This window comes from Onychomys torridus, chromosome 8 (assembly GCF_903995425.1).
Source record: "Onychomys torridus chromosome 8, mOncTor1.1, whole genome shotgun sequence".
NCBI classification, from domain to species: domain Eukaryota; kingdom Metazoa; phylum Chordata; class Mammalia; order Rodentia; family Cricetidae; genus Onychomys; species Onychomys torridus.
This window is the reverse complement of record NC_050450.1, coordinates 24,407,644-24,433,607: the sequence shown is the minus strand read 5'-3', so window position 1 is coordinate 24,433,607 and position 25,964 is coordinate 24,407,644. Positions and strand designations below refer to the sequence as shown.

At 50.8% G+C, this 25,964-nt stretch overlaps 1 protein-coding gene across 1 annotated transcript in view; it reads right to left on the bottom strand.

Moving 5' to 3' along the window:
- The window catches only part of Slit3 (slit guidance ligand 3), a 592,872-nt gene that overhangs the window by 72,026 nt on the left and 494,882 nt on the right, over positions 1–25,964 (bottom strand). Inside the window, exons 15-20 of the mRNA XM_036196765.1 lie at positions 18,611–18,761; positions 17,232–17,306; positions 10,432–10,575; positions 9,292–9,435; positions 7,194–7,357; positions 6,081–6,213 (exon numbers count right to left, since the gene is read on the bottom strand). Coding sequence (XP_036052658.1) covers positions 6,081–6,213; positions 7,194–7,357; positions 9,292–9,435; positions 10,432–10,575; positions 17,232–17,306; positions 18,611–18,761 — 811 coding nt within the window. The remainder of the gene's footprint in view (positions 1–6,080; positions 6,214–7,193; positions 7,358–9,291; positions 9,436–10,431; positions 10,576–17,231; positions 17,307–18,610; positions 18,762–25,964) is intronic.

Sequence of the window (25,964 nt, the reverse complement as noted above, 5' to 3'; positions counted from 1 at the left end):
GTCAGCATGGACTGAATGGGACATGGTGCCCAAACAATAATGGCAGGACTCCTGGTCTGTCTCTTCCTGCCAATGCAGGTGACAGACCTGGCTGGATATCGCAAAACCCCAGGAAACTGCTCACTAGGCAGCAAGAAAGGGACCCGGGCTTGTGCACTGGGAAGTGGTGCATTCGTCATACTGTGGCGGGGGCAGACAGCAAGAGCTTGAATCTGTGCTCTGCAGCTGTTGGGGAGGTTGCTGTAAGCGGGCTCTGGAAATCCAAAGCTGCGTAGTCCGCACTAGAATGTGGAAGTTAAACAGCCGCCCTCGGGGAGGCGGGAAGAGCAATGGCTTCCCCAGGCTGGAAAAATGAGGGAAATGAAGGGGTTGGGTGGGTAATGGCACAGGGAGCAGGTGGGCAGGAGGAAAGCGCTGGAATACTCTATACCAGTGGTTCTCAACCTGTGGGTCGTGACCCCCCCTTGTGGTAAAATATCAGATATCCTACATATCAGGTATTTACATTACAGTTCACGACAGCAGCAAAACCACAGTTACCAAGTAGCAGCAAAAATAATTTATGGTTGTGTGTGTGTGTGTGTGGGGTGTCACCACAACACAAGGAACTGTATTAAAGGACTGCAGTATTAGCAAGGTTGAGAGCCACTGATCGACAGCGTAACAGAAGCTGTGGCAATGATTCTGCCCCATTCAATCCAGCCAGCAGGGAGCTCCGAATGACACGCTCGTGGGGCTAGGTACCATGATTCCTCTACTCTCATCATTACGTGGATTTAAAAATGCATGGGACCCTGTAAGTATCCCGTCACTCTGTCAACTGAAATAAAAAAAATTACAACGTCACTCAACCTTCCCAAGCCTTAGCCATCTGATGGCTAAGATCAGAATGATCAGGCTCGGCAATATGGCTCAGCAGGTACGGGTGCTTGCTGCTGAGTCTGACCATCTGAGTTCACATCCCCACCAGCACTCACATGGTAGAGGGAGAGTACCGATTCCCACAGGTTGTCCTTTGACCTCCACGATGCACTCTGTGGCACACGTGCCCCTATTCCCACCAAATAAAGGTAAAAATAAATAAATGAAAATGGGAAAGGTGTTGCTCATCCAGGAGTGTGCCCGGCAGGAGTAGATGGGGCCACCTATTTTTAAACAGGCCACACTGCATGCGGCACACGGGTAAGTGATCTGGCAGCAGTGTGGGGACAAGACTTCTTGCCTCCCTCTCCTGAAAGCCAGTGCAGGCAGAGTCTCCTGGATTCACCCTCATCTCAGAGTATGCTGTGTCTTGGTGTTAGTCACTGGCTGCCCTGTTCTGAGTGCATGTCCACACCCCATGTAACCAACAGCCGGGGAGAAAGTTCCCTTCAGCTGCTTTCTGGAATCCCACCTCCTCTCCTGAACCTGTTGGAGAGAGCAGCACCAGGTTCTCCCCTCCCCACAATGCATCCTTGGCATCATCTCTGGCCACAATCATTCTCCAAGACGTGCCAGCCCTGTGTCTGCCTTCCCTATTCCCTTTCCATCTTTTTCTACCAGGCTTTGGGTGTCTACACAGCACATACATGTGCACATCGCCAGTCTGCATCTCAGGATGTGGCAGACCTGGTGTCTGAATACTAATCCCTTCTTCCGGTGACTGTGTCTGGTGAGGAGTCAGTCATACACCTCTTTTGTCTTGGGGATATCAGTTAAAAGATGCATTCATGGTTATGGTTTTCAGGCAAAAGTCAGAACCCAAATGGTCTGGGTATGATATAAATAAGGGCTGAACTGTGGATTGTATTTCCCCAGCATCAGATTCTCAACCCCTCACCAAGTCTCAAAGGAGATCCAGACTTGACTCCCATGTCTGTCAACGTTCCAGTAAATGGAAGCAAACACATTTTCAGGCTTCAGTTATTCTGGAATAGCAAGGCAGGCTCACTCAATGATAAAAGAATATTTGCAGAGTACTAACTGTCCTTTCTGCTATCAGGGAGGCACTGCTTTGGCAGAGTTTCTCTGTGACTTGGAGGGCTGACATGCTTTGCCCTGATTTTGAGAAGAGTCTGTAGGTCCCTGTCTTAGGGTGTCTATGGCTGGGAAGAGACTCCATGACCACGGCAACTCTTACCAAGGAAAACATTTAACTGGGGTGCAGTTCAAAGTTTCAGTCTATTATCATCAGGGTGGGACATGGAGGCATGCAGGTAGACATGGTGCTGGAGGAGTAGCTGAGAGTTCTACATCTTGCAGGCAACAGGAAGTGGTCTGTGACACTGGGCGTAGCTTGAGCATAGGAGAACTCAAAGCCCACCTCCAGAGTGACACACTTCCTCCAACAAGGCCACACCTCCTAATAGTGCCACTCCCCTTTGTGGACATCTTCTTTCAAAACACCACAGTCCCCCTTTCAATCAGGACCTGGATGCTGCCTATACCGGGTGTCTCCCTATATTCCTTGCTGGCTGCTGTAGTGACTGCTAGCTTCTCCACATGTCACCCACAGGTCCCTGAGAAACTTTCAGAAGTTTGGGGTCCAAATTATTTTTGTAATATTGAAAGGTATTATTTTTCAGTGCAGGAGAGATGACTGAGCAATTACGAGAGCATACTGCTCTTGCAGAGGACCTGAGGTTGGTTCCCAGCGTTCACACCAAGTGGCTCAGAACGGCCTGTCATTTCGGCTCCAGAGGATCTAATACCCTCTTCTGGTCATGATCTCTGTGGGCATCTGCAAACACATGCACCCCAACCCACATATAAATATCACTAAAAATAAAATACAATCTTAAAGAAAAAGATCAACCTCCTCCGTTTTGTACTCAGGTCACATCTGCACTGGTGGCATAAAAATCCACCAGAGGATGGCAGCTTAAGGACATTAGCTTAAGGCAGATGATGGGGCCTAAGTCACTGGGCTGTCACTTACATTAAAATAACAAAGCAAACTACAATGACAAAGCAAGCCACACTTAAGGCCACCCTTGACAAGGCAGGAAAAACTACCAGCAGAAACGATGCCAGACCCCTGAGCACTTGCTTCTTTAGCAATTGTGTGATAAGATAAGCCTGCACACACAGCCTTTCTGTAGCCTGTCAAAGGCTTGGTGACATCCCACGGCCTTGCTCATTGAACTAGCTGCTTCAGGATCCTCCCACGAAACACTATTTCTATTTAAAGGAATGACTGGTAGCATCTTTTCAGACAGGGGCATTTACTAGAGTTTCTGGAAAATGAGTAAAAAAGAGGACACAGGGCAAAGCACAGATGGTATTTGTTGCCAGTGATTGAATTGGGCCTTTCACATGAATATTAATATTTTTGAAAACTTGGATTGAGCTCGACAGCCCCTTCTCCCCCCTTGGTTTTATAAGACAGAGTTTCTCTGTGTAGCCCTGGCAGTCTTGCAACTCACTTTGTAGACCAAGCTGGCCTCAAAACTCAGAGATCTGTCTGCCTCTGCCTCCTGAGTGCTGGGATTAAAGGTGTGTGCCACCACTGCCCAGGGACAAGCTCCCTCTTACTGAAGACTTTTCTAATGGGAAACTGACCAGTGGGCATGTCAACGACACAAAGTTTTATCTAATGGACAAAGGAATGCATCATGACCTGGAAGAACTTCATGACTTAGTGGACTGATCTAAGCGACCAGTGTGTGATGCTGTAGATCCCAGCTGGGGGACAGTACTACCCAAAGTGAACAGACTAGTGTGGTTTAGGGTAACAGAAGAGGTGAGTTCACGGATACAGATGCGTGTTCCCCGTGGCAGCTACCCATTCTGAAGATCCCACCACCTGTGGTATGATTAATGATGAAAATCCACCCATATTGGAAGGGACTCTTAAAATGCTCCTTCCTGTTCCAACCACATGTCTGTGTGAAGCTGGCCTTTCTCCTTCAACTTCTCCTGAACAACTAAAGGATGCAGAGCAGACACCAGAGTTGCCATGAAGCCAGAAGACCTTAAAGATTTGCAACAACCAGACAACATCACCCTTCTCGCTTCAATTGCCGGTGTGTCTCAACAACACACTACTTATATAAATATGTGGTGGGTATAGAATCATTTTTAGACAGAATAAGAGATAGCTATTTTGAAATGGTCTGTGGTAGTTTCTCTGTGTCAACTATCACAGTGTACTTGACAAGCACATGTTCTTGGAGTGCTGAAAAAGGTCCCAAGCTGGGGTCCCAAGGCACTGTGTGCCAGGCCTACTGGCCCTCACTTTTGAAACTCACTGTCCTGCTTCCTCATGCCTATTTGGTCCAGGAGATGGTTCAGCACTAGAACTGAGTTCCTTGGAGTGCACTAGAAGCCGTGCTTGGCTGGGAGACATCATCTCTTCCACAGAAAAATAATTAGAGGTCCTCTAAAGGCACAGAGCCCCAATTATTTTTGCTATTTCAGTCTCTGTGCCCTGAACCTTAGAGAAAAGCACTCATGAGCTGTCTTCATGGCATTTCTGTATTTTGACACGTCACTTGGCACCCATCTGGCCAGGAAGGAACACATTCCAGGGCCATTTTCTGCTGCTCCTCTGCCTGGACACAGCTCACCACATGACACTGTATTTGTTCACCCAGACTTTCGAGGGTTTAGCCTCAGCCTATATCCATGCTGACAGGGACTCTTAGTGACTGTCAGACCTCCTTTCCTTCCCTGGGGCTGCCAGTCCCCATGACAACCTGTCTGAGCACCAGGGAATGCCAGAAGTGACAGTCCCACCGAGCATCTGTTTGCATTCTAAAGGGCTGGTGTGCGCACAGCACAGCCCACGTAGGAGACACTGGCCTGGGAGGTGAGAGAGATTCCCTGAAGGAATCTGGGTCACGTCACATTTTGTCAATTATGTCTGAGGCTGTGAGCCCAGATGGCCCTAGCAGAGGAATGGACCTGGGGTGTGCGACGGAGTTCTGATACACGAGTGTGGGCAGTGTGTGTGGGTGTGAGTGATGGTGTGAGTCTTGCAGCTTGGACACCCTGGTCTACTTTCAGCCCCCTCACTTCTGGGGTCTCCACTGGTGGAGATACTTCTTTCTATCTGTCCCACTTCTTCTGCCCTGCAAGGGCCCTGCTCCCGCCCCGCCCTTCTGATCATAGCCTCAGTGTCGTGTACTAGAGAAGCTTTCTCTGAGGAGCACACCTCGGTAAAGCTCTCCTTTGCATCCCCCTGGAGCTCCAGGGACGACAGAACAGATGTCTCCTTTCCCCAGAGAGACCACAAGCCCTGTGAGTGCTGGGCCCACCTGTTTTGCTAAGTGTCACCTCTCCATGTTGGCAGCAAGGCTGACTGACATATGAGGCACCTCAGCCCCATGGGATGATGGTACAGAAGAGGGCAGCGTGACAAAGCACAGGGAAGGGGAGGGCAGTGTGACAAAGCACAGGGAAGGGGTTGCCAGCCTGTGCCAGCCCGTGATGTTCTTCTGCACCAGATGGCGAGCACCTATGCTTGCCGGAGAGCTAGGCCGATCTGCCGCTGAGCCAGACAGGGTGCTGCATCCAGGACTGTGTGCCCTCCAAAAAGAACATGGCACCTGTTTCATTTAACTTGGAGCTTCTGGTCCAGCAATGAGATCTGGGGGGTGACTGTGAGGAACCCAAGTTGGGAAGATGTTCTAGAATGGGAGCAACTGAGTGCCACCGCCGGCACATCACCTGCCTGACGGGATGGCTCAAAGGAGGGATGGGTTCCCATTGGGCCTCCAGTGCACGAAGAGAGCCTTTCGTAATACCCTGTGCTACCATCAGGGTTAGACAGAGGCTTCACAGGGTCCAGTCAGGCAGGGTCCAGCATAGAGGTAGCCTATACATTCTGGAGGGTGCAAGAAATGTGTGTGGCAGCCTGCTCGCACTCTGGAGTATCTTTAGAGAGAGGAGGCTCAAGCATGCCTCTCTGACCAGATGGAGATGTGTGGAGTCGGCCTTTCCCTTCAACCCCCGGCCCCAACACCAATCAAAGCTCCCAACCACTGTCTGAGAAAAGCTCGCTGGTATCCAGGCATGTCCCCACGCCCTCCCTGGAGATGCTGGGGTACAGCAGGAAGGTTGCTGCTGATTAGGCTGCAGGGGCTGGGGGTGGTACCTACAGTTCGGTCACATCCTTCGGCATGCCTTTGGGGAGGGCATGGAGCCCCCTGTTGCTGCATCGCACCACCGTCTCCACACAGGTGCACTGCTCAGGGCAGCGTGGACTCATCTGGCAGCTGCTGTCCTCGTTGCCTGTGGGGAACCCAGACAGGGTGAGCATGGGAGAAGATGAGCCTCACCAGGAGAACAGCTGGCCAGAGCTGGCTGGCAGCGCCAGGCTGTTCCCAGTAAAGGCCAGCTCTGCCTGGCTCCAGCAGTGAGCCTGCGCCAGAACTGAAGGTAGCTGCTGGGTTCTTCCAATGTCAGAGGGGAAGGATGCATGCTGGGGAGCATGGGAAGGGGCCGACGCAGACCCACGGCCACAGATAGAAAAGGGGGTCCTGTCTATCCTGAGGAATAGACACACCCAAAGGAGCAGCCAGCCAGAGGCAGAGCCCAGTCCTTTTTCTCCTCTCCACCCGCCACTGTATAGTCATCCCTATAGGGTGATGAGCATGTCACCAGCCCAGTTATAATGCACCTCTTTCAATCTGCAAACAAAGTCTTCTGTCCTAAGGTAACAACAAAAAAATTCACCAAGTAAAGAACTATACTGGCTTGGGTTCATGCACTCAAATATGCCTTCTGCGGTCCTGAGACCCAGAGCCTCAGATTTGGGGGTTCATATCTCTTAGTCAAATAGCAGGAATTTTCTTGAAGTCTATTTTGCATAAGTACATACTCTGACTTTCATCTTAACAGAGACAGGAAGACCTCCCTGTCCAGTTGTGTAGGCTGCGCACAGTACCGAGTGGCATACTGTCTAAGAGGCATCAGGTTCACCATGGACACGGCAGGGGAGGGTACCAGGCACAATGGCATTCATAGGGAGGACAGTGTCTTATATGAACAAACACCTTGTCCTAGTGAAATCAGTACAGATGTACGCCTGAGGGAAGTAAGGTGGCTTCAGAAAGAGACACCGTTTCTTAGTCTGAGGAACAAGCCATGTGGGCCAGCAGCAGACCCTCAGAGGCCTCAGAGCAGAGTTCCTCAGAGCCCACGGGCAGGAGGGTAGAGTGGAGTCAGGGGTCTCAGCAGCCTGCCTGCCTTCCCAATTCATTCCTTCTTACCGTCACAGGTGAAGTCCTGGATGGCCACGTCTTGGATGGGAATCTCCTTGAGGAAAAAGGGCTTCTGGCATCTGGGGTTCCCACTGACGATACGACGCTTCCTCAGCCACCGGCCGAGCCAGGCTAGGTGGCAGTTGCAATTGAAAGGGTTAGACAGGAGGTTTCTGAGAGAGAGAGAGAGAGAGAGAGAGAGAGAGAGAGAGAGAGAGAGAGAGAGAGAGACGAGAACACCTTTAAGTGGTCATTGTCCATCCTGACCCTAGCTCAAAGGCTAGGGGCCACTCCTGTAGCCCAGGCTAGCTCTCCCTGGGCAGTGCTGGGGTCTTGGTAACCCTTCCTGGAGAATGCCGAATTTTTCTCTAAACCAAGGGGGATGAATGTAGCTGCCCTCAACCATTTCCCAAGCTAATGGGTGTGTTGTGACCGCCAGCCTTGGCCTCCTCAGTCCACCAAGCCCCAGTTGGGCAAAGCTGGCAAGTCCTCTGTGGACAATTTCCTCAACTTGAAAATGGTGTTCATGTCCTCCTTCCCACTGGAGATGCCTGCAGTGTGTGGGGCTGGATGTCAGTGTACCCGACCTGAGGCAGCTGAGCCCATTCCTCCCCCCCCCCCCCCCCCCCCCCCCCCGCGCGCTTTCTTCCAGCGGCGTCGGCGTCAGTACTAAGGTTAGTTCCATGACTGTCAGAGCTACCCACTGACTGAGTTCTGTGAGGCTGGCATCTCTGCGGGCCTCTGCACATCCAGAAGCCAGCCTGTGGACCTCCCACAGGTAATTCGCTCCTGTCTAGGTGGTGGCCTGATAGACCATTGGGGGAGGGGACGAGGGTGATCGCAGTCATCACTCTGAGTGCTTGCCCCAGGCCTGGGACCCTGCTAAAGGATGTACAGGTCTATCATGCCACTGAGGCAGAGGCTGGGGGAGGGGAGGGGCAGGCCACGTGGCCAAAGGAGGGAGAGGAGAGGGGCTGAAAGGAGGCTTCCCAGGCTGTGAGCTGCCATCGCACAGTCCTCAGGCAGGGTGTGAAGGATGAGGTCAGAAGGGCTCGGTCGCAGGGCAGAGGGGCTCGCTAACTGGGAGAAACTAGACGGCTGGCCCCAGGCCACTCCGCAGCTCCACTTTTGTTCCAAGTGGGCCCGTGACAGTGGGTGCCAGAGTGGCTGTGGCTACCACTCTGTCACTTCTGAGCAAAGGAGAGGGGACAGGTGACTGACTGCTGGCTAAGGGCAGCTGAGGCACAAGGCAGCACCGTCAGCAAGTGTAAAGTGAACGAGCGTTGAGAACTCTGTCCTTGGGCCTGGCTATGCAGTTCACACTGTCCGCAGGACTGGTCCTCACAACAGTCATGGGAAGTGGACTGTGCTGGGGGGGGGAATGGTCACACTGAGATAAAGAAACAGTCTCCTAGGGTTTGAACCTGGGACACGTGACCCTACAGTCACAATCACTATCCTATGCTGCCGCCTTCCTAATGCAGGGGACTCCCTGGGCAGGGTGCTACTTACAGGTCCAGAAGGCTGGACTCCTCCAACTCTGGCTTTGACAAACACCAATGTAGACAGGATCACCTTTTAAAAACCCACTGTTGATCACACCCTGGGTCTACGGCAAAGTGTCAGTGTTCTTAGTGTGCTTTGGAAACCTAAGCAGCCCTGTGGCCACACAGACAGACCCTCCTCTCCAGTCTCATCTTACACAGTGTCCTTGCACACTCAGCGCAATGGCCTTGCTGGGCTTTGCACATTTACTCTGCTCCAACCAACCACAGGGCCTTTGCACGGTTGGTTGCTCCTGCTAAAGGAAATGCATCTCCCACTTTCTTTAACAAACTAATCTTTCCTACCGCTTCTCCACAAAGCTCGTGTTGGGCTTTCCCATCATGGGGACAATTCGCTGTGCTGCCAGCTCCAGGAAGGAGGAGCCAGGTCTACAATCCTTAGTTCTTAGGTGGTAAGTGACACATAGGGAGAGCCTGACTACATAAATGTCTACTAAACAGACAGATGTGACCTTGGCCACCGTCGGTGGGGAGCTGGGATGTCAGAAAGCTCTGCAGGGAGGCACCCAGAGGAGGTGGGCAGCAAGGCTGGGGGAGCTCACATGGTGGACAGGGAGACGAGTGTGGTGAAGGCTCCAGGGGTGATGGTGGTGACCCGGTTGTCATACAGCGACAGCAGTCTCACAGAGCTCAGGCCAGCGAAGGTGTCATTGCTGACACAGCTGATCAGGTTGCTCCTCAGCATCCTGGAAGAAGGTGGGAGAGGAACATGGGTAGTGTTCTTGCCTCTCAAAAGGTGAACAGCCATCTCCTGGCCAGTCACTGTTCAGGTTTGTCTGGTGATGAGCAGGACCTGGATTCTCACTGGGACAAACACAGGTGTCTCTGAATGTGTACTTCACACACTGTGTGGTGGTCTGTGTGAGAATGGCCCCAATGTTTGGGGCCTATGCTTGAATGCTTGGTTCCTAACTTGTGGAACTGTTTGGGAAGGATCAGGAGGGTGGCCGTGTTGGAGGAGGTGTGTCACTGGTGGGGGGTGGGCTTTGAGGTTCTAGAGGGCCATGTCATTCCAGGTGACTCTCTCTGCCTCTCTCTTTCTGCCTCACAGTTGTGGATCAGATGTAAGTTCTCAGCTACTGCGCCAGGGGCATGGACTCTTTCTCTGAAACCATAAGCAAGTCCCGTGTTTTCTTTTAGAAGTTGCCTTGGTCACGGTGTCTCTTCACAGCAATAGAAAAGTAACCAAGCCACACCGTAAACACAAACCACGGCTATCCATGTGCACCTGGACAGCTGGTGTGACTGTCAGTGTGCACATGTACGTTCAGGAGGAAGCGGACCCACATTTGGGTTCAGTGTATGTGTATGTGCATGACTGTGGATGCTTGCTTGCAGATGTATTTAGGGGCACAGCATGTGTTTCTGTGTGTATGAGTAATGGGAACATGAGTGTCTGTGTGCATCCCTCAACATGTATGTTTCTGGTATCAATAGGCACATGATTGCATTAGGGTGGCTCTGAGTGGGATGTGCTTAGGTGTGTGGATATGCTGGTGGGCTCATCACGTCAGCTTCTTTGCATTAAAGGTGAAAAGGTCTGATGCTGTGGGTAGGAAGTGAACCCACAGGCCAGGACAGTGCCTGACTTGGCTCCCTGTCCACAGCCTTCACAGTCCGGCCCTCATTCCCCTGCTTCCTGCCTCCCCGCTTTGGACCTGTGCTCAGGTCTGGGTACTCACAGTGTCTTGAGGCCGCTGAGGCCCCGGAACATGCGCCCATGCATGGTCTCCAGCTGGTTCCCTGTCAGCATCAACTCCTGCACGCTTGCTGCTCCATCGAAGGCACCCTCTCGCACCTCCTTGATCCTATTGTTGCTCAGGTTTCTAGAAGGAGGGGGTAGAAGCAGGAGGATCAGGCGGGTGGTGGGAGCTCAGCCTCCGGCTCCCTGACATTGGGTTCCAGCATCTGTGCTCTGGGACAGAGAACCACTCCTCTCGACAGGTGGAGTAACCCACAGAGTCCAGGACTTACACAGTTTTCAATGTAACCATTTTTGAGTGCTTTGGAAGATTCGCTCTTATTTCTTCCCTTCACCAAGGGCTCCCACTGAGCAGTGGTCTTCAAAGGAGGGAGTGAAGATATTTGAGGGGCCTGTAGGTCTCTCAGTAGGAGGCCTTACAAGCAGACACCTCTTAGTACTTGGTGCATATTTCTTTTTCAGGAGAGGCCAACCACCATAACCTCCTTAAACCCTCGAACACCATCCGAAAGGTACCACTGTCCAATGGTATGGATGAGGACATTGGGTTCCAGGAAAACTGAGTGACTTTTCTAGATTCACACAGCTGAAAGAGCTGGGCTGTGAAGCTAGGCTTTCTGGGACACAAGAAACATTTCATTGACCAACCCCTCCCTTCTATACGTGATTATTTCTGGAGATGTAAGGACTTGCTCCCTTGTATAACTGAGCTGCAGAATTCAAGCTGGGAGGTTTTGATTTGTGTGTGTGCGTGCGTGTGTGCATGTGTGCGTGTGTGTGTGTGTGTGTGTGTGTGTGTGTGTGTGTGTGCGCGCGCGCGCACGTACACGTGCACATGCATGGGAGTACAGGTGTGTGTGCCTTGGCCAAAGGTCAACATCAGGTATCTTTCTCAGTTGTTCTTTGCCTTATTTTCTGCCACATGGTCTCTCACTGAATCTGGAGCTTGCCTGATTCAGGTGGACTGATGGCCAGGGAGCCCAGGGACCCACCTGTCTCTTCTTCCCCATTCTAGGATTATAGGTGCAGTAAGCACCCCACCAACGGACTCATCTCCCTAGTCCCGGGATCTTGGCTTTCTCACAGCATCCCTGTTCCTACCCAGCCCTAGTGTGCCATTGCTGAGTCTGCCCCAGCTCTGAGAGCAAGCCTTTTTCTCCAATACCTGGTGTTCACAGCATGGGGGACCATGCTGGAATAGTGACAATGGGTGGATTACTGCATAGCCATGGAAAATTCTAGTTCCCAGGGTTCTTTCAGAAGCCAGAAGTAGGGATCCTCTGGCCATCCTGTGGTCCAGGCTGAAGGCACTCATGGTTTTCCGTGTGGAACAAAGCCTGATGGTGCTCATACTGTGGACGGGAAACTCTGAGGATGCAACTGACTCACTGAGCATGCGAGGTTGTCTGAACTGCTCGGCTCACAGACACTGGCCACATGCCCAGACCTCTTGGTGGGGGTGGAGATTGCTTCATGCCAAAGCCTTGGATGGATATGGGGCCATACCAACCCTTTCACAGAGCACAGGGATGAAGCCTCCCAAAGGGACAAGGGACTATTTGAAGCACATGATGAAATAATGGTACCCAAGGGCTCAATGTCAGACATTCTTCCTTTCCCATGGGTGGCCTGGGCACCCAGGGAACAGTAGTGCCTACCCCTGTACACAGATGTAGAGGGGACAAACTCTAGTCGGTCCATTTTAAAAATCATCTTCTCTTTGTTTCTTCCCTGTTCCCCAACCCCCTCCTCTACTGCTAACACCCCCCAAAGTCCCTCCCCTAAAGCCTGTTAGCTGGGGCACTCCTGAACTGGGATCCATTTCTGTGATAAACTGGTACGCAGCCTGTTTCCTTATCAATTCCTACAGTCTTGGTCAGGAACAAGCCAGGAGCACAGGGAATGCATGGGGGGGGGGTAGGGACAGAATAGGACCCCTAAACTAGATTAGGAATTGAGGTCAAGGCTTTCCTAACAGTGTTAGGCTCCTGGGCGAGGGGCTGCTTGAGGATTAGCAAGCAGGGCTGGACAATGAAGACCAGTTAGAGCTGTGGAGGGGGAGGTGCCCATTCCCTGACATCTGTTTCTTCAACAGAGCAAAATTAACACCCCATTTCTGTAAGGTTTGCGAACTGCATTTCCTTAGCCTGGGAGAATGAAAAACAGAAGTAGGGCGGGAGAGACGGACAGTTGTATGTAGTACTTTCTAGAAGAGCTGGCTGCTGTTCCCTCCCTATCCATCAAAGCTGGGCTGACCACTGGAGTCTGTAGTGGGGGGTGGGGGCAGAGTGTAGCTTGGAGCAAATATTCTAGAAAACACGTGTATCTGGATTTTCTTTTCTTTTTATTTTTCTTTCTTTTTAAAAAGACTTATTTATTTATTATGTATATAGTGTCCTGTCTGCATGTATGCATGCAGGCCGGAAGAGGGCACCAGATCTCATTACAGATGGTTGTGAGCCACCATGTGGTTGCTGGGAATTGAATTCAGGACCTCTGGAAGAGCAGCCAGTGCTCTTAACTGCTGAGCCATCTCTCCAGCCCCGTATCTGGATTTTCTAAGAGCTCTGACATAGTCCCAATGAAGTGTCTCCCTGAGACACTGCTGCTCCCAGGAGGCCTCAAAACATAGATGGAGTCAGCTAGTGAGCTCTCTCCCTGTCTCCACAGACCTATCCAGAGAAAGGTGCTTCTCTGTGGCTCTAAAGGCCCAGCCTCAGTGAGGCATGCTGGACCCCAGGGGTGGTTCAGAGGGCTCACGTGTACTGCCTCTGCAGGCTGCTGTGTGCCCGACTCCATTCTCCCCAAAGAACACAGAGGCACACAAGGGGATTCATGCAGCTCCTAGCCTGAGCCCAGGCAGAGGAGGCCACAGCTCTGAACGTGGAGTCTCTTTCTCTTTTCCTTCCCCCTTTCCTTCCCTCCCTCCTGTCTTTCTACACCCCCCCCCCCGCCAAAAAAAAGGGTCCTAGGGGTGGTACTCAGGGTCTCAAGTATGCTAGGCGAGTGTCCTACACTGAGCAGCTCCCAGCCACAATGCTTTGAAAAGCTGCATGGAGCTGTTCTAGCAAAGGCCAGAGGCGCAGGAAGCACAGCAGGGTCCAATCGGAGTCAGAACCAGGCACCTTAGAGCCCTGGCCCAAGTGTGAGGTAGCTCAGCAGGTCTACCACACTGGCTTCAGCCACTATACTGTCAGATATCCTGACCCACAACCATTGCTGTCGGGGAGTGGGGTAGCGGCTGGTCCAGAGCACAAGAACTCTTCACTTGACAATGGGCTGCAGCTGGTGGTCTGGGGCTGGATTCACCCTGTGGGGTCTTAGTCAGTTGGTTGGTACTGATGAATGTGTGGATACACACACACACACACACACACACACACACACACACACACAAATACATGGGTACACACACAAAAAATACATGGGTACACACACACACAAACACACACACATGGTGATACACACACATGGACATACACATGGATACACACACATACAAAAATTCATGGATACACACACAAACACACACACAGACACACCACATGGGGATACACACACATGGACATATACATGGACAGACACACACACACACACACACATGGATGGACATACACAAACACATGGACACACACACAGACACATATACATGGTGTGTCCATGTGTGTGTATCCCCATGTGGTGTGTGTGTTTGTGTGTACCCATGTATTTGTGTGTGTGTGTGTGTGTGTGTGTGTATCCACACATTCATCAGTACCAACAAACAGACACACACATATGGGGACACACAGAGATGGACGGACAAACACATGGATACACACACAGACTGCTTCCTGCTTGAGTTTTAAACTCGGACAAGTTACTTAACGTTCTGTGTCTCTGCTTCCTCGTGTATGGAACAAAGCAATCCCAAAGCCTTTGGTGTTGCTTGGTGAGGGCGACATTAAATAAACACCAGAACTTTCTGGCACAGAGCGGACAGTAAGTGCTGACTGCTGGCTCTCATTGGTTCTGTTACCATCCTGGTCTTCAGAGCCTTTCCAGCCACGTCCCACCTTTACCCTACTCCCGTCTGTGCTGAACTGCTGTTTATGTATGTAAATGGACACTTCAGGCTGCTTGACCCAGATGTCTGGCACTGGATTCTGACATCTTCTCTTGCCAACACCTTTCATCCTTATTTCTTCCGATTTGTTTGTGCAGTATCGGGGATTGAACCTGGGGTCTTGTACATACTAGACAGGCACCCCTCCTCTGAGCAGCACCTTGCCACCTATTTATTTCTGCTCCTCCTCATCATTCACAGGAAAAATGAATTTATTCTCACTATGCAAATGATGAAACTAAGTACCCCCTCCCCCCAAGGGTCTCTTAGGATCACACAGTGGACAAGAGCAGAGCAGAGCTCAGGTGACTGCAGGCCAGCCTGCAGGTCCTGCCCCACACCTGAATGTTTATCTGGCCTGGAGCGGAGGGGGATATTCAGCAGCCTCAACCTTCACTCCTGCATGGCAAACATGGGGACTAGCCGAGTGGCGTCTGCTCTTTCGGTTGAGATCTGAGCTTGCATTTGGCCAGGCTCACGTCTGCTGCACGTGGCTGAGGAGGGAGACCAGCTGCCTCCTGTCACACATTCGTATTCTTGTTTCCCTTGGCCTCTGGTAGTATTTCTCTGTGCTCACATCCCCATCGCAAGTGGGAACACAGTTTGTGTGACTTTCACCTAAAAGGCGTGTACGGGGACAGTGTCTACTTTGCAGAAGCAGAGACTCCTGGGATCCCTGGGCAAACAGGTACTTGTGCAGCTTGACTCATTTCAATGCCTTCCTCACGTCCATATTCACCTCCACATCTGCCTGGAGGGTGAAACCAAAGCGCCCTTTTCTCTGGTTAGAAGTAAAAAGGACATGTCTAAGTGGTTGCTAATTGTGCTGGGTCCCACAAGCTCACGGGTGCTGGGCCACAGAGACAGCCTTACCAACCTTCCATGTGCCCCGTCTCAGCTGTCCCCTCAGAGAGCTAGCTCATCACTTGCTCCAGACAGGCAGTTATTTACAGGGGCCTTTGGCTAAAGGCAGTGGCTGTAGTCAGCAGGGACGCATTAAGTGGTGCCCCTGAGAAAGCAGCTGTAGGGCCTAGAAGGCGTCTGTTCCCTTGGCTGCAGGGTACTGATGGGTAGAAGTCTGATGAACAGGAAATGAGGAGTTACGGACAATCCTCATGATTCATGATTCTTCTATTCTATATCACCAGGAACACTGAGTGAGCACACACTGAATCACTGCTCCCGGGGAAACTAGATGAGGCTCCTGTGAGGCCCTGGTCATGGCATTTCCATCAACCGATCAATAATAAGCTTGTTCTGTGAGTGTTTCTGCTCAGACACTGTATTTACTATGCTATTGATCCATCAACATCGTACTCATGGCCAGCAGTGCTGGGCTCATGCCTGAACAAATGCACGAGGCTTCTCCACAGCGCGTGTGCCCTCAGTGAGGCACAGCGCAGCCCTCTCAGACTTTGGGTATCTAGACAGTGTGCCAGCACTGTGCTTGGGCCAACGTTGGCACTCAAAAGCACAAAACTGCAAAGCACACGCTACTGGATAAACCGTAAAGTGGATACTGACTTACAGTGTGAGAGCTGGACCTGGAAGGCAGAGAGGGCATCCCCGTGTTCAGCCTCAGCTGGGAATGTGTGGCCCAGTCAAGGGACGCATGTTGGGGTGAGTGGGTCTTTCGCTACCATCTGTATGTAAATGACACAAACAGCTTGAAAAATTGTGATGTTAGAGTTGCATGAATTTTGGTAGAGATGAGTTGGTACATATAGAATTGGTAAGTAACGATGGACCGCATTTGCCTTGTTGAAGAAATAGACGCCACTGGGAGATACGGGGTATGGGGGCGGGTAGGAAGGACGGTTAAAGACAAGTGTGCCCTGGGAGTCAGCCCACCTCTCTGTGCTGGCACCTCTGCAGAGACACTCAGAAGGGGTGAGGAGGGAAGCAAGCCTGACCTCACACTGGTATGACCGAGGTGAACCCAAGTCTAAGAGCCAGTTTTGACATGTATTCAATGTGTGGCCTTAGAGAGGCCATTGGACTTCTCTGAGCTGTGGCTCCCTCCCTTGCCCAGCACAGAACCTGAAGCCAGCAGAAGATGGCTGAAGGAAACTAAAGACAGTGATATCCGTGAGGTGGGCTTGCAGCCCTGGCCAAGGACAAGGGCTATCACAGAGGGCAACATCCTTCTTGCTAGTCTTTATGACTTGGCCCCAACTCCTTGGAAGGGAGAGAGGGTCGGGACAACAAGTAGCCATGCACTATGGTAGCCAGAAACAGCATGTGGGTCCTTTACCCAGACTCTACACAGACTAGCGGACTCTGTGACCAAACCTACCAAGAGCAGCTGGGGATTCCTTTCTGATGCGCCCCTCCCATGCAGACCTCACCCAAATGCCAAGTATCACAGGGTCCCAGACACCCCTATTCCTTTGCTGTTCCAGGTCCAAGTACCCTCTCCACCTTCTGAGGCAGATGCTGAATGTGAGGACAGAGACAAGTAGAGGGGCCACAGGAAGGGAGATCAGGAAGTGTGGAACATACAATCCACCTGATGTCTGAGAACTCAATGACAGCCACACTTCATGATGATCTGGGCTCTTTCCCGGGGTTTCCAGCCCCAGACACAGCAGGGTACAGGGGGAAGCTCAGGGGCAGGAGTGAAGGGTGAGGGGCAGGAAGCTGAGGTGGCTGCCAGGTCCCCCAACTTGACTTACATTTTTCGCAGGTTGGGCAACTTCTTGAAGATCCCACTGGCCTCCAGGACAGAGATGTCATTGTCATTCAGTCGCCTACATGGGAAGCCAGAAGAAGCTTAGCTAGTGGGGAAGCACCTCCTTGGCTACCAGTCTTTCTCACATGGTTCTGCTTGAGCTCTGCCTGTAACTTCACACTCAGTAAAGTTCAAGGGAATCACGAACAACTTTGGCATGAGCCTCCTTCATGGGGCAGTGGCTTCTTGCATACGCTGAATAGATATCCATTGTTCTTTAAACACAGAGACAAATAACAAGTACCTGGCTCCATTTTATGGGGATACTGATGGTAACCCAAGCTCCCAGGGAGGTTTCCTCAGGGTCACCCGAGCCCAACTTGCTCATCTCTTCCTGACCACTTCTGTCTTCCAAGGGGGCTCCGGGTCCCTGCACCCAGCATCTCTGTGCTCAGAGCCTTGCTATGCCCTCCAGGGACTACAGAGGTCATAGAGAGCAACACCAGCTACAAGCCTGCCACTGTGTGTCCAGGGCTCATTCTGTGCCAAGAGTCAAGAGGAATACTGTGCTGGCATCTCTTTCTAGACCTTCTGAAGTGTAAAGGGAGACATTACCCCCCTCAACCTCCCCCCAACCCCTGTTACAGCTTGAAAACTGGGCTTTAGATCTGAGAGGCAGCTGGTCAGTCTCAGGGAGGCTGGAGGGAACAGAGGTGAGGTAAATGTCAGGTCTGTTTAGCCCCACAGGCCATCCTTTGTTCTCTACCATGCTTCAAGTTTTAGTCTGTCCCTTTATAGACCTTGAGAGATTGTTTGGAGGCTCTATCAGGGAAGGTCATCCTCTGCAGCCAAGTGTGCCACTTCTGGGGGTATGCACATGGAGCAGTGAAGGAGGGTGGGGACACTCACCTAGCTGGCCAGATTGGCAGAATCAACCCTGGTGATCAGTGGGGTGACAGATGTTGCAGCCAGATTGTCCTCACACCCTTGCCCAGTTTTGGACAAATCAGTGTCCCTTTCTAGCATGGCTATTAGGAGGCTCAGATATATTTAATCATCTTAGTTGTGTTTTTGCCCAGTAATAATTTTTATTTAATATCGATTTTTCTGGTGATACTGTAAGTTCTGAAGGGCCAGCAGGTGCCACTTGCTTTGTTCATTGTAGAAATGTAAGCCTAGAGCAGTGCCTGCTTTATGGTGAGTGTTCAGAAAACATTCATAGAACCAGCGAGTGGTCTTTGTTGGCAAGCAGCCTGCCCATATATGTCTGGGTATCTTTCTCAGCCAAGTACACGGAAGACCCCACTCGAGTTAACTCCAAGTGACTAGGTATATGTAAAGAGACGTAGGGAGTGTGGTGTTCTCAAGAGGGGTGGGACTTACAGGTCAGTGGTATATTCAGGGAGGTGGCTTGGGATTCGGGCCAGCTTCTGGTTGGAGCAGTCCACAACGGTGCCCTCACAGCGGCACTTCTCAGGGCACACGAGGTCCATGAAACACTCACTGCTGAATCTGTTGCGGTAATCCTCAGAGCCTATGTGGGGCCAAAGAGGGGGTTGTCATCATCATTTGGGTTTCCTGGTGGCACAAGGTCTAATGTTGTGGGGAGTGGAGGTGGGGCGTGCAGTGGCTGCAGGAGTTGGGAGGTATAAGTAGGTGTGTGTGTGTGTGTGTGTGTGCAGGCTTGGGAGAAACTGCTTATATGGTGAGATATTGAATAGCAGACAATATTGATAACCATGTGGCCATCTTGCTGGCCACACCCTTCATCTACGTTGTCTCCCACATGGTCTTTTGTCATTCATCACTTTCTGTTTTCCAAGAAGCAAGGCTTCAGATCTGTGGGCTCTTATGCGTTTATGGGTTATGGACCTTTAGAGAAGCTGACTAATGTTGCAGATGCTCTGTTCAGAGAAATACCACAAGGCACCTACAAAGAATCCAGCCTATAGTTGTAGGAGATTCCTGGCTCCATGATGTTTACCATCTGTACACTGGACATTAAGATCGGACTTTTGTGGGGGCTACTGGAGGGTAGGACAAAGGTATGAGAAGGGCTCACGTACTTAGAGGCCTTCCTGGCCTTGCAGGCAATGTATGAAGGAGACCAGATACTCATTTGGTGCTAAATGACAAGCAGCGTCTTGCCTGACTCTGACTTCAGTGAGGATGTTGGAGTACTAGGGTATCCGGAGCCCACAGCTCTGATGCTTTGGGAATTTGGCTTACAGCTGCCTGAGATTTCTTCATTTTATTGTTTTAAGAGAAGTCAGATATTTAAAATATATTGGCAATGAATCCAATTCTCAAACACAGTGAAAACAAAATGCATCCGAGGGTCGGACCTGATTTCCACATAGAGAGGAAGTTCTCTTTAATGCCAGTATAAAAGGCTACTTCGCATGAGCTAGAAGTTGGAGCTAAGATTTATTTTTTTCAAAATTTCATTTCTTTCAAGGTCATTTGGTGATGGCAACAGGCCTGACAGTCTGAGGTCTCTGAGACATGCCCGTGGGGGCACTCAGACAGACCTCTGGGAGCACATGAATTATGCTAGTGGCAATGGGGAGGGGCGTGTGGCTCTCCTGATGTGAGGCTGTTGTGCTGGGGCGTATTCACACTTCACACCCCCATTTCTTAGCGCATTGCTAGGTATAAAATGTGAGCTGAGGTCATGTTTGTCTAAGGCACAAGTGGGATGCCACCAGCACCTGAGGATCCATCCTCTGTGTATTCCTGAAGTGTTTGAGGAACACCGCATGCTTGGTGAACGGCTTGAAGCATTAGCACAGCGACATGGTGTGAGCAGTCCCTATGTTGTAGCTGTACACTTGGCCAGGCTTTGCAACTTCCTAGCTCCTATGTCCCAGGGGTTTGTGTGAAAATGAGATTACACCAGAGGCAAGGTCTCCAGGAAAAGGTGAGCAGGGTGAGCCTACTCTTGTGCCTCCTAGATCTTGACAGAACATCTGGTGTTTGGAGGCCACAGAAACGCCACTGAAGCTGATGGTAGCAACCGACAGTTACTGCACTTGAACCAGCAGCAGCCGGCTGCTCTTCTCCAAACTTCAAATGGGTGGTTCCTCTTAATCCCTAGGGTTAGAACTTCACTTTGTCGATGAAGAAGACCCTAAGGTCTACGGGGGTTGCTGCAGAGCATGGTGAATAGACTAGCTCTCAGAGACCCGCGTGACTAATGCTAAGTAGCCTTTAGTGTGCTTTGAGATTGAACCTTTATCCCCAAGTCCAATGTGGTGGAGGCAGACAGAGTGGGTCTTTCCTCAGTGAGCTATGACAAAGAAGCGAGCCAACGCCCGCCTCCCTCCCTTACTCTTGCATACTCTGCTCTGGTTTATCCTCCGGTGGTCACTGCTGACTGGGAACAAAATCGGTGGGCCTCTCATTCTCAAGTGACACTATCTGAAACCAGGAGTCAGTCTGGAGGTATTCTTTGGCTCCTCTCTACCTTCCCACCCACTTCCTTCACCTCCCTTTGCCCCCGCCCCCCTAGACTTGTACAAACAGAACCTATGCACATATTCCAGAGTTTTACCACAGCTTCCTGGCCTGCTGTTTTATGCAAATCTTTTTCCTGGCTTGCATGCATCACCCCACCAAATAAACCCTGAGTCTGTACCATTTCTCTTTAGACACATCAGAGTGCTGGGTTATTCTGTGACTCTTGCCAAATGCAAATTCATTCTGTCCTTGTCAGTGGAGGTACATGGTTATGTTGTAGGGGGGCATTGCGCACATGCATGGTTATGTTTCCTTCAGAACATGTCTGTAATGGGATACTTGCAAAACAGAGGAACCCTGACTCCTGATCAAAGGCAGAAAGACAGGAGGGAGCCCAGTTTGCACTTCACTGTGAGCCGGCCCAACGTGCACTGGCTGGGGACGGCTGCCTATGAAATGCATTTTCGTTTTAATCAAGGTGAGAGCAGTCTGTAGTTAGCAGGAATCGCTCTCAGTAGTATCGTTGGGTTATAACTGGCAGACCTCTGCAGTGGAGCTGCTGACCCATTTTAATGAAATGATTTTGCAATTAGATTCGATGGACTAATGTGTTCTCTCTAGCATTTTTCCCCCTGCTGTTTTTGTTATTGCCCTGGTTTGTAATAACGAGGGGGTCGGAAAGTGATATTTTATACGAGTGGGAACCAGAAATGTTAATAACAGCCTATGTACATAACCGAAAAAGTTCATTTCCCAGTCAGAGCCAGCACGAAATGCCACCTCCGTCACTTCATATTTCATTACGGAAGCTACCCAGGGTTCCTCGGAGCCATTTGTTATGCCTAATGCTTGTAACTACCCAAAAGTATTTTTAACTTTTCCAGAGTCTTAAAAGTCAATTTCAATCTCAATGCATATTTGTCACTGCCAGAAATACTTCAGAGGAGAGAACCAACCAATAGGTCTCAGCTCCGCCTTTCTGGGGTGAGCTCAGATGGGAGGGATCTTGCCGGATCTGAAGTGGGGCCAGAAAGTTCAACCCCAGGTGGAGCGGCCTCCGATATCACCTAGCCTGTGCCTGCCTCTGCCCTTGTAGGCCTTTCCCCCACTTTCAGACATCTCAGAACAACAACACATGGTACACAATCATAGACAAACTTTAATAGACAGAGGTTCGGGGAAAGGCGAAAATCGACAGCAATTTTTTATTTTATTTTATTATATACCCTTGTTCTACACCTACGTCTGGGAGGGAGGTGTGAATCATCTAAGGTTCATCATTATCTGGTCCGCAGGGGAAGCCAGTCACGTGTTCAGCCTTCTCCTCCTCTATCCCAAGCATCCCCAAGATGGGCGAGACTAGAGGGAGAATTTCACAAGAAGGAACTGGGGTGGGGGTGTTCGAAGGCCTCTTGGGGTTTATCAGCTTGAAAAGAAAGTGACAGGGACAAGCCAAGGGACAAGTCATGAGTAGTGAATGGAATCAAGGACATTGCACACAGACAGACATCCATTCCTAGGCCAGGCTAGGGGAACCAGACACCTGTGGTTGAGAAACACTAGCTGTTTTGGAATGAGTTTGGCTATCATTTGGGCATGAAACTGTCCCTGTAGCTCAGTCACCTTCCTGAAAGCAGAGGAGACACCCGTGTGCCTACTGCCAAAGCATCACGGAGACACAGAAGAAGAGCGCTATCATGGATTCGTTCCCAAAGGCCTGGCCCTCGCCTGACGTGGGCAGTGCTAAGAATGTCCCCTCTACACGGAGGGAAAGACTCTCCTCTCTGTAGGAGGGTTTGCTTGTACCCATGGTGTCTTGTATGCTCCTGTTATAGAAGAACCACTGAACAATGCTTTCTCCTTTTTACTCAAGTCGTTTCTAGTGACAGATGTGAGCTGGAAAGAGAATGTGAAAAACACCTTCAACACCCTATCAATTCAAGTCAAAGTTTCCACAAATTTTCCTTTCAAGGCAAAGAGTGTCCAGAAGAGGAAGGGCTTGACAGCACTGAGGCAAAGCACAGCCAGTTGGGAACTAGATTACCCTGGGCCAGTTAGTTAATATCCTGCCTCAACACTCTTATCTGTAAAATGGGATCTAAAGTGTTATGGAATCAGGGTGACGATGTGAAACATCCATAGCCTGGCCAATACTAAGAACTCTGTATATGTTCAGAAGTTCAGAGATACCCATTAACTCATCTGTGGCTGGGGCCCTTCTCTGAATCACAATCAGAGAGGAGATAGTTAGAGCCATGCAGCTTGGTAGGGACACAGAATCTTGTTCCTACTGTTAAGTATGGGTTTGTGCCCACCTTAGTTCTTACTCATGGAATAAGATACAGATTCTAGCACCAAACCCCAACAAAGTCTACTGGTTATACCAGGCCCAGGATTATCAAGAAACAAATTAAAGAGAAGGTGCCAAGATCCCTCTCTCTGTGGTAGGGACAGCCATTGTCTGCAGAGACCTCTCCCGGCCTCTGAAATGGCACCAGATGAAGAGCCCCACACCTCCATGGTAACTGTGGTCCAAGGTTAAGAAAACACCAGGATCTAGGTCTAAGTGTTCATGAGGAGTAAGAGGTGGGGTCAGAAGGAGTCCCAGTGCAAGTTCAAGGTCTCAGGCCCACGTCGGTTCCACCTGTTCTCATGCTTACATTCATTTCAAATGAGGTACATGCCAGGAGGGATGCTGGATTATCATGAGCAGGATGACTCATCCTTTGCATTAGCTACCACTCAGTGACCTGGTGCCGGGACTCTCCCATGAAACAAGGGGGCCTATGCCTTAGATACACTTGTCTTCTTCAAATGGGAAGTTGGAACCCAGCTGTCACCCTCAGGGGTCACTAGAGAACTAGACTTGGAGCAGAGTGACTCCATTTGCATAGGATTTGTGGATACTCCCAGCATGGCCCCTGTGGGTTTTTCTAAACCCCTGTCGCTATGCACCTGACTCCTTCAGGATTCCCACCCCCTTCCCTCTGTGAATTAAGACTGGGAGAGGTGGGTCTGGCAGGCGCGGTGATCCAGAGCAGAGAAGAGTCCGGCGGTGGCGGCGGCGGCGGCGGCGGGCCATGCTGCAGGAGAGAGCGATGCTTTCCGCGGTGCTTGACAGAACCATGTTCCGTTTCCATCGTTCCACCACATGGTTAGATCAAGCACAAAGGAAAGCCCCGCGGCAACTGGTCAGAGTCAAGGTCAGGAGGCAGGCATCAGAGAGAGGACAGGAGAGCGCAGAGGAAGCAGCGTGGAGAAGTGGGAGCCAGAGCAGGCCCCCCGCTGAGCGTGATTAGTGCCAGTAGTGCGTTCCACGGGATCCTGCCAAAGACGGGGGTGGGGAGGGGCGCCTCCCTGTGCCCTGCCCCAGGGAGACTCAGTAGGACAGAGGGGCAGGTGGGAAGCCATCGGACACTCCTACCCAGGAGCATCCCGGCAGACGACATACCACTTACATACTGAGCCCCCTGGAGCCTGCAAAGTCTGCCCCAACCCACCATGTGATCTGATATGACATGAAAATCAGCAACGCATCTTCTCACGCTCTGTGACCCAGGGCTGACCCCTCAGCTGAGGGGCCTCGTGGCAGTCTATGCCTTTTAATGAAAGAGATTTCCCATAGTTCTCATCAGTCTAACACAGCATAATCTCTTCTCCAGGCAAAAGCTCCCTTTAACATCCCACGACTGAGGAGGCTCCTGAGTACCTTGCAGGGTCCCTGGGTCCCTTGGGCTGATAGCCAATTCACCCCAGAAGGCTTGAGGTGTGGGAGAGGAAGAATGTAGAATTAAAACCACATATTCTCAGCTGGATAAGGAAGGGAGAGTCAGCGGGGCATTAGGTTTGAGAACAAGACACCTACAGTCACCATGGTCTGTGAACACATGTCTATTGCATGGACAGTGGTTAGAGGCTGGCTTCTGATAAGGGCCTTTATCAGAGTAAGACAAGCATGCAAAGGGCTGGAGAACCAACTGATTAGCTGAAGGGTAAGATATCTACCTTTAGGGTCTTTCTGATTTCTACATCCCTTTTCTGGCTGGGAATCATGGGAAAGGATGAGGCAGACCCAGTCAGGGGGTCTTGTGTGCCATGGACTCCATCTCTATATCCCATCTTCCATAGGTCAGGCTTCTTCCTACTTGGCATCACACTGGAGTTGTGCATATCTCAAAGAAATAGTGTCACAGCCAGTCACAGCCACCACAGCGAGGTGGCTGACCATCCCTGCTTGAGACTTGACCTCTGATAGGAGGGAGAGGTCACTCTCCTCTACCATATGTTTTGGGGACTGGTTCATTGTCCAGATGTTCTCCTTCTCAGCATTCCAGTTGTCTGCAATGATGGTCCAGTTAGTATACACCCATGTCCATGCCTGGCCCCATCCACAGCTCTTCCCCCATCCTGATTTTACAGACTACAGCTGAGAATGGTAAGGTGGGTTCCACTGCAGTTTGACATCCAGGGCTGCAGAGCTTTTGGACACTCTGGTTCTAAGATTTCTCCTGTTAGTTTGATCAGGACCTCAGTGTGAGCAGGGCACATTTCACAAATTTTAGAACCTCCTTGTGTGGCTGGGAAGATGGGCCAGCAGGTAAAGCCATGTGCTACACTAAGCCTGGTGACCTGAGTTTGATCCCCAAACTCCACATAGTGGAAGAACAGACTCCTGAGAGTTGTCCTCTGACCTCCATACTTCTGCTGTTTTATGTTGCATGCACAGTGCACACGTACGTGTACACACACACACACACACACACACACACACACACACTCCAAACAAATAAAACATAACATAATTTATAAAGTTCCTCCCAGGCCTTCTCTTTGCTTTGCTTCTCTAAAGGGACTTGGAGGGCCCCAGAGGCAAATGATCTGGGATCTTCCTAGTATACTAAAATCACCATAGCATTAGTGGTCATGTCTAGAAAATGATAGCCTGAACTTGGGGTTTTTCTGCCATGGTTCTCAATTTTGTTTCAAGAGTGGACTGGATGAACTCTGAGGTTTCTAAAGTGTCCCTGAGCTGTACCCAAAGAGTACTGTACTTTAAGAAGAAGCCGTTCTTACAGAAACAAAGGGGCACAGCCTGATAGAAGACAGGCAGTGTACTTTAGCTGCCAAGTGCTCCCTGGGGTGGGGCCTTGCTGAAGGACTTAATCTGATCCATTAGATCACCCCTGGTGGACACATACACCCCTAAACTGATCTTGGTCCAGGGTGGTGGATGCAGCTGATAGAGGCAGAGCAAAGTGGCTGGGAAGCCAGACGCCCT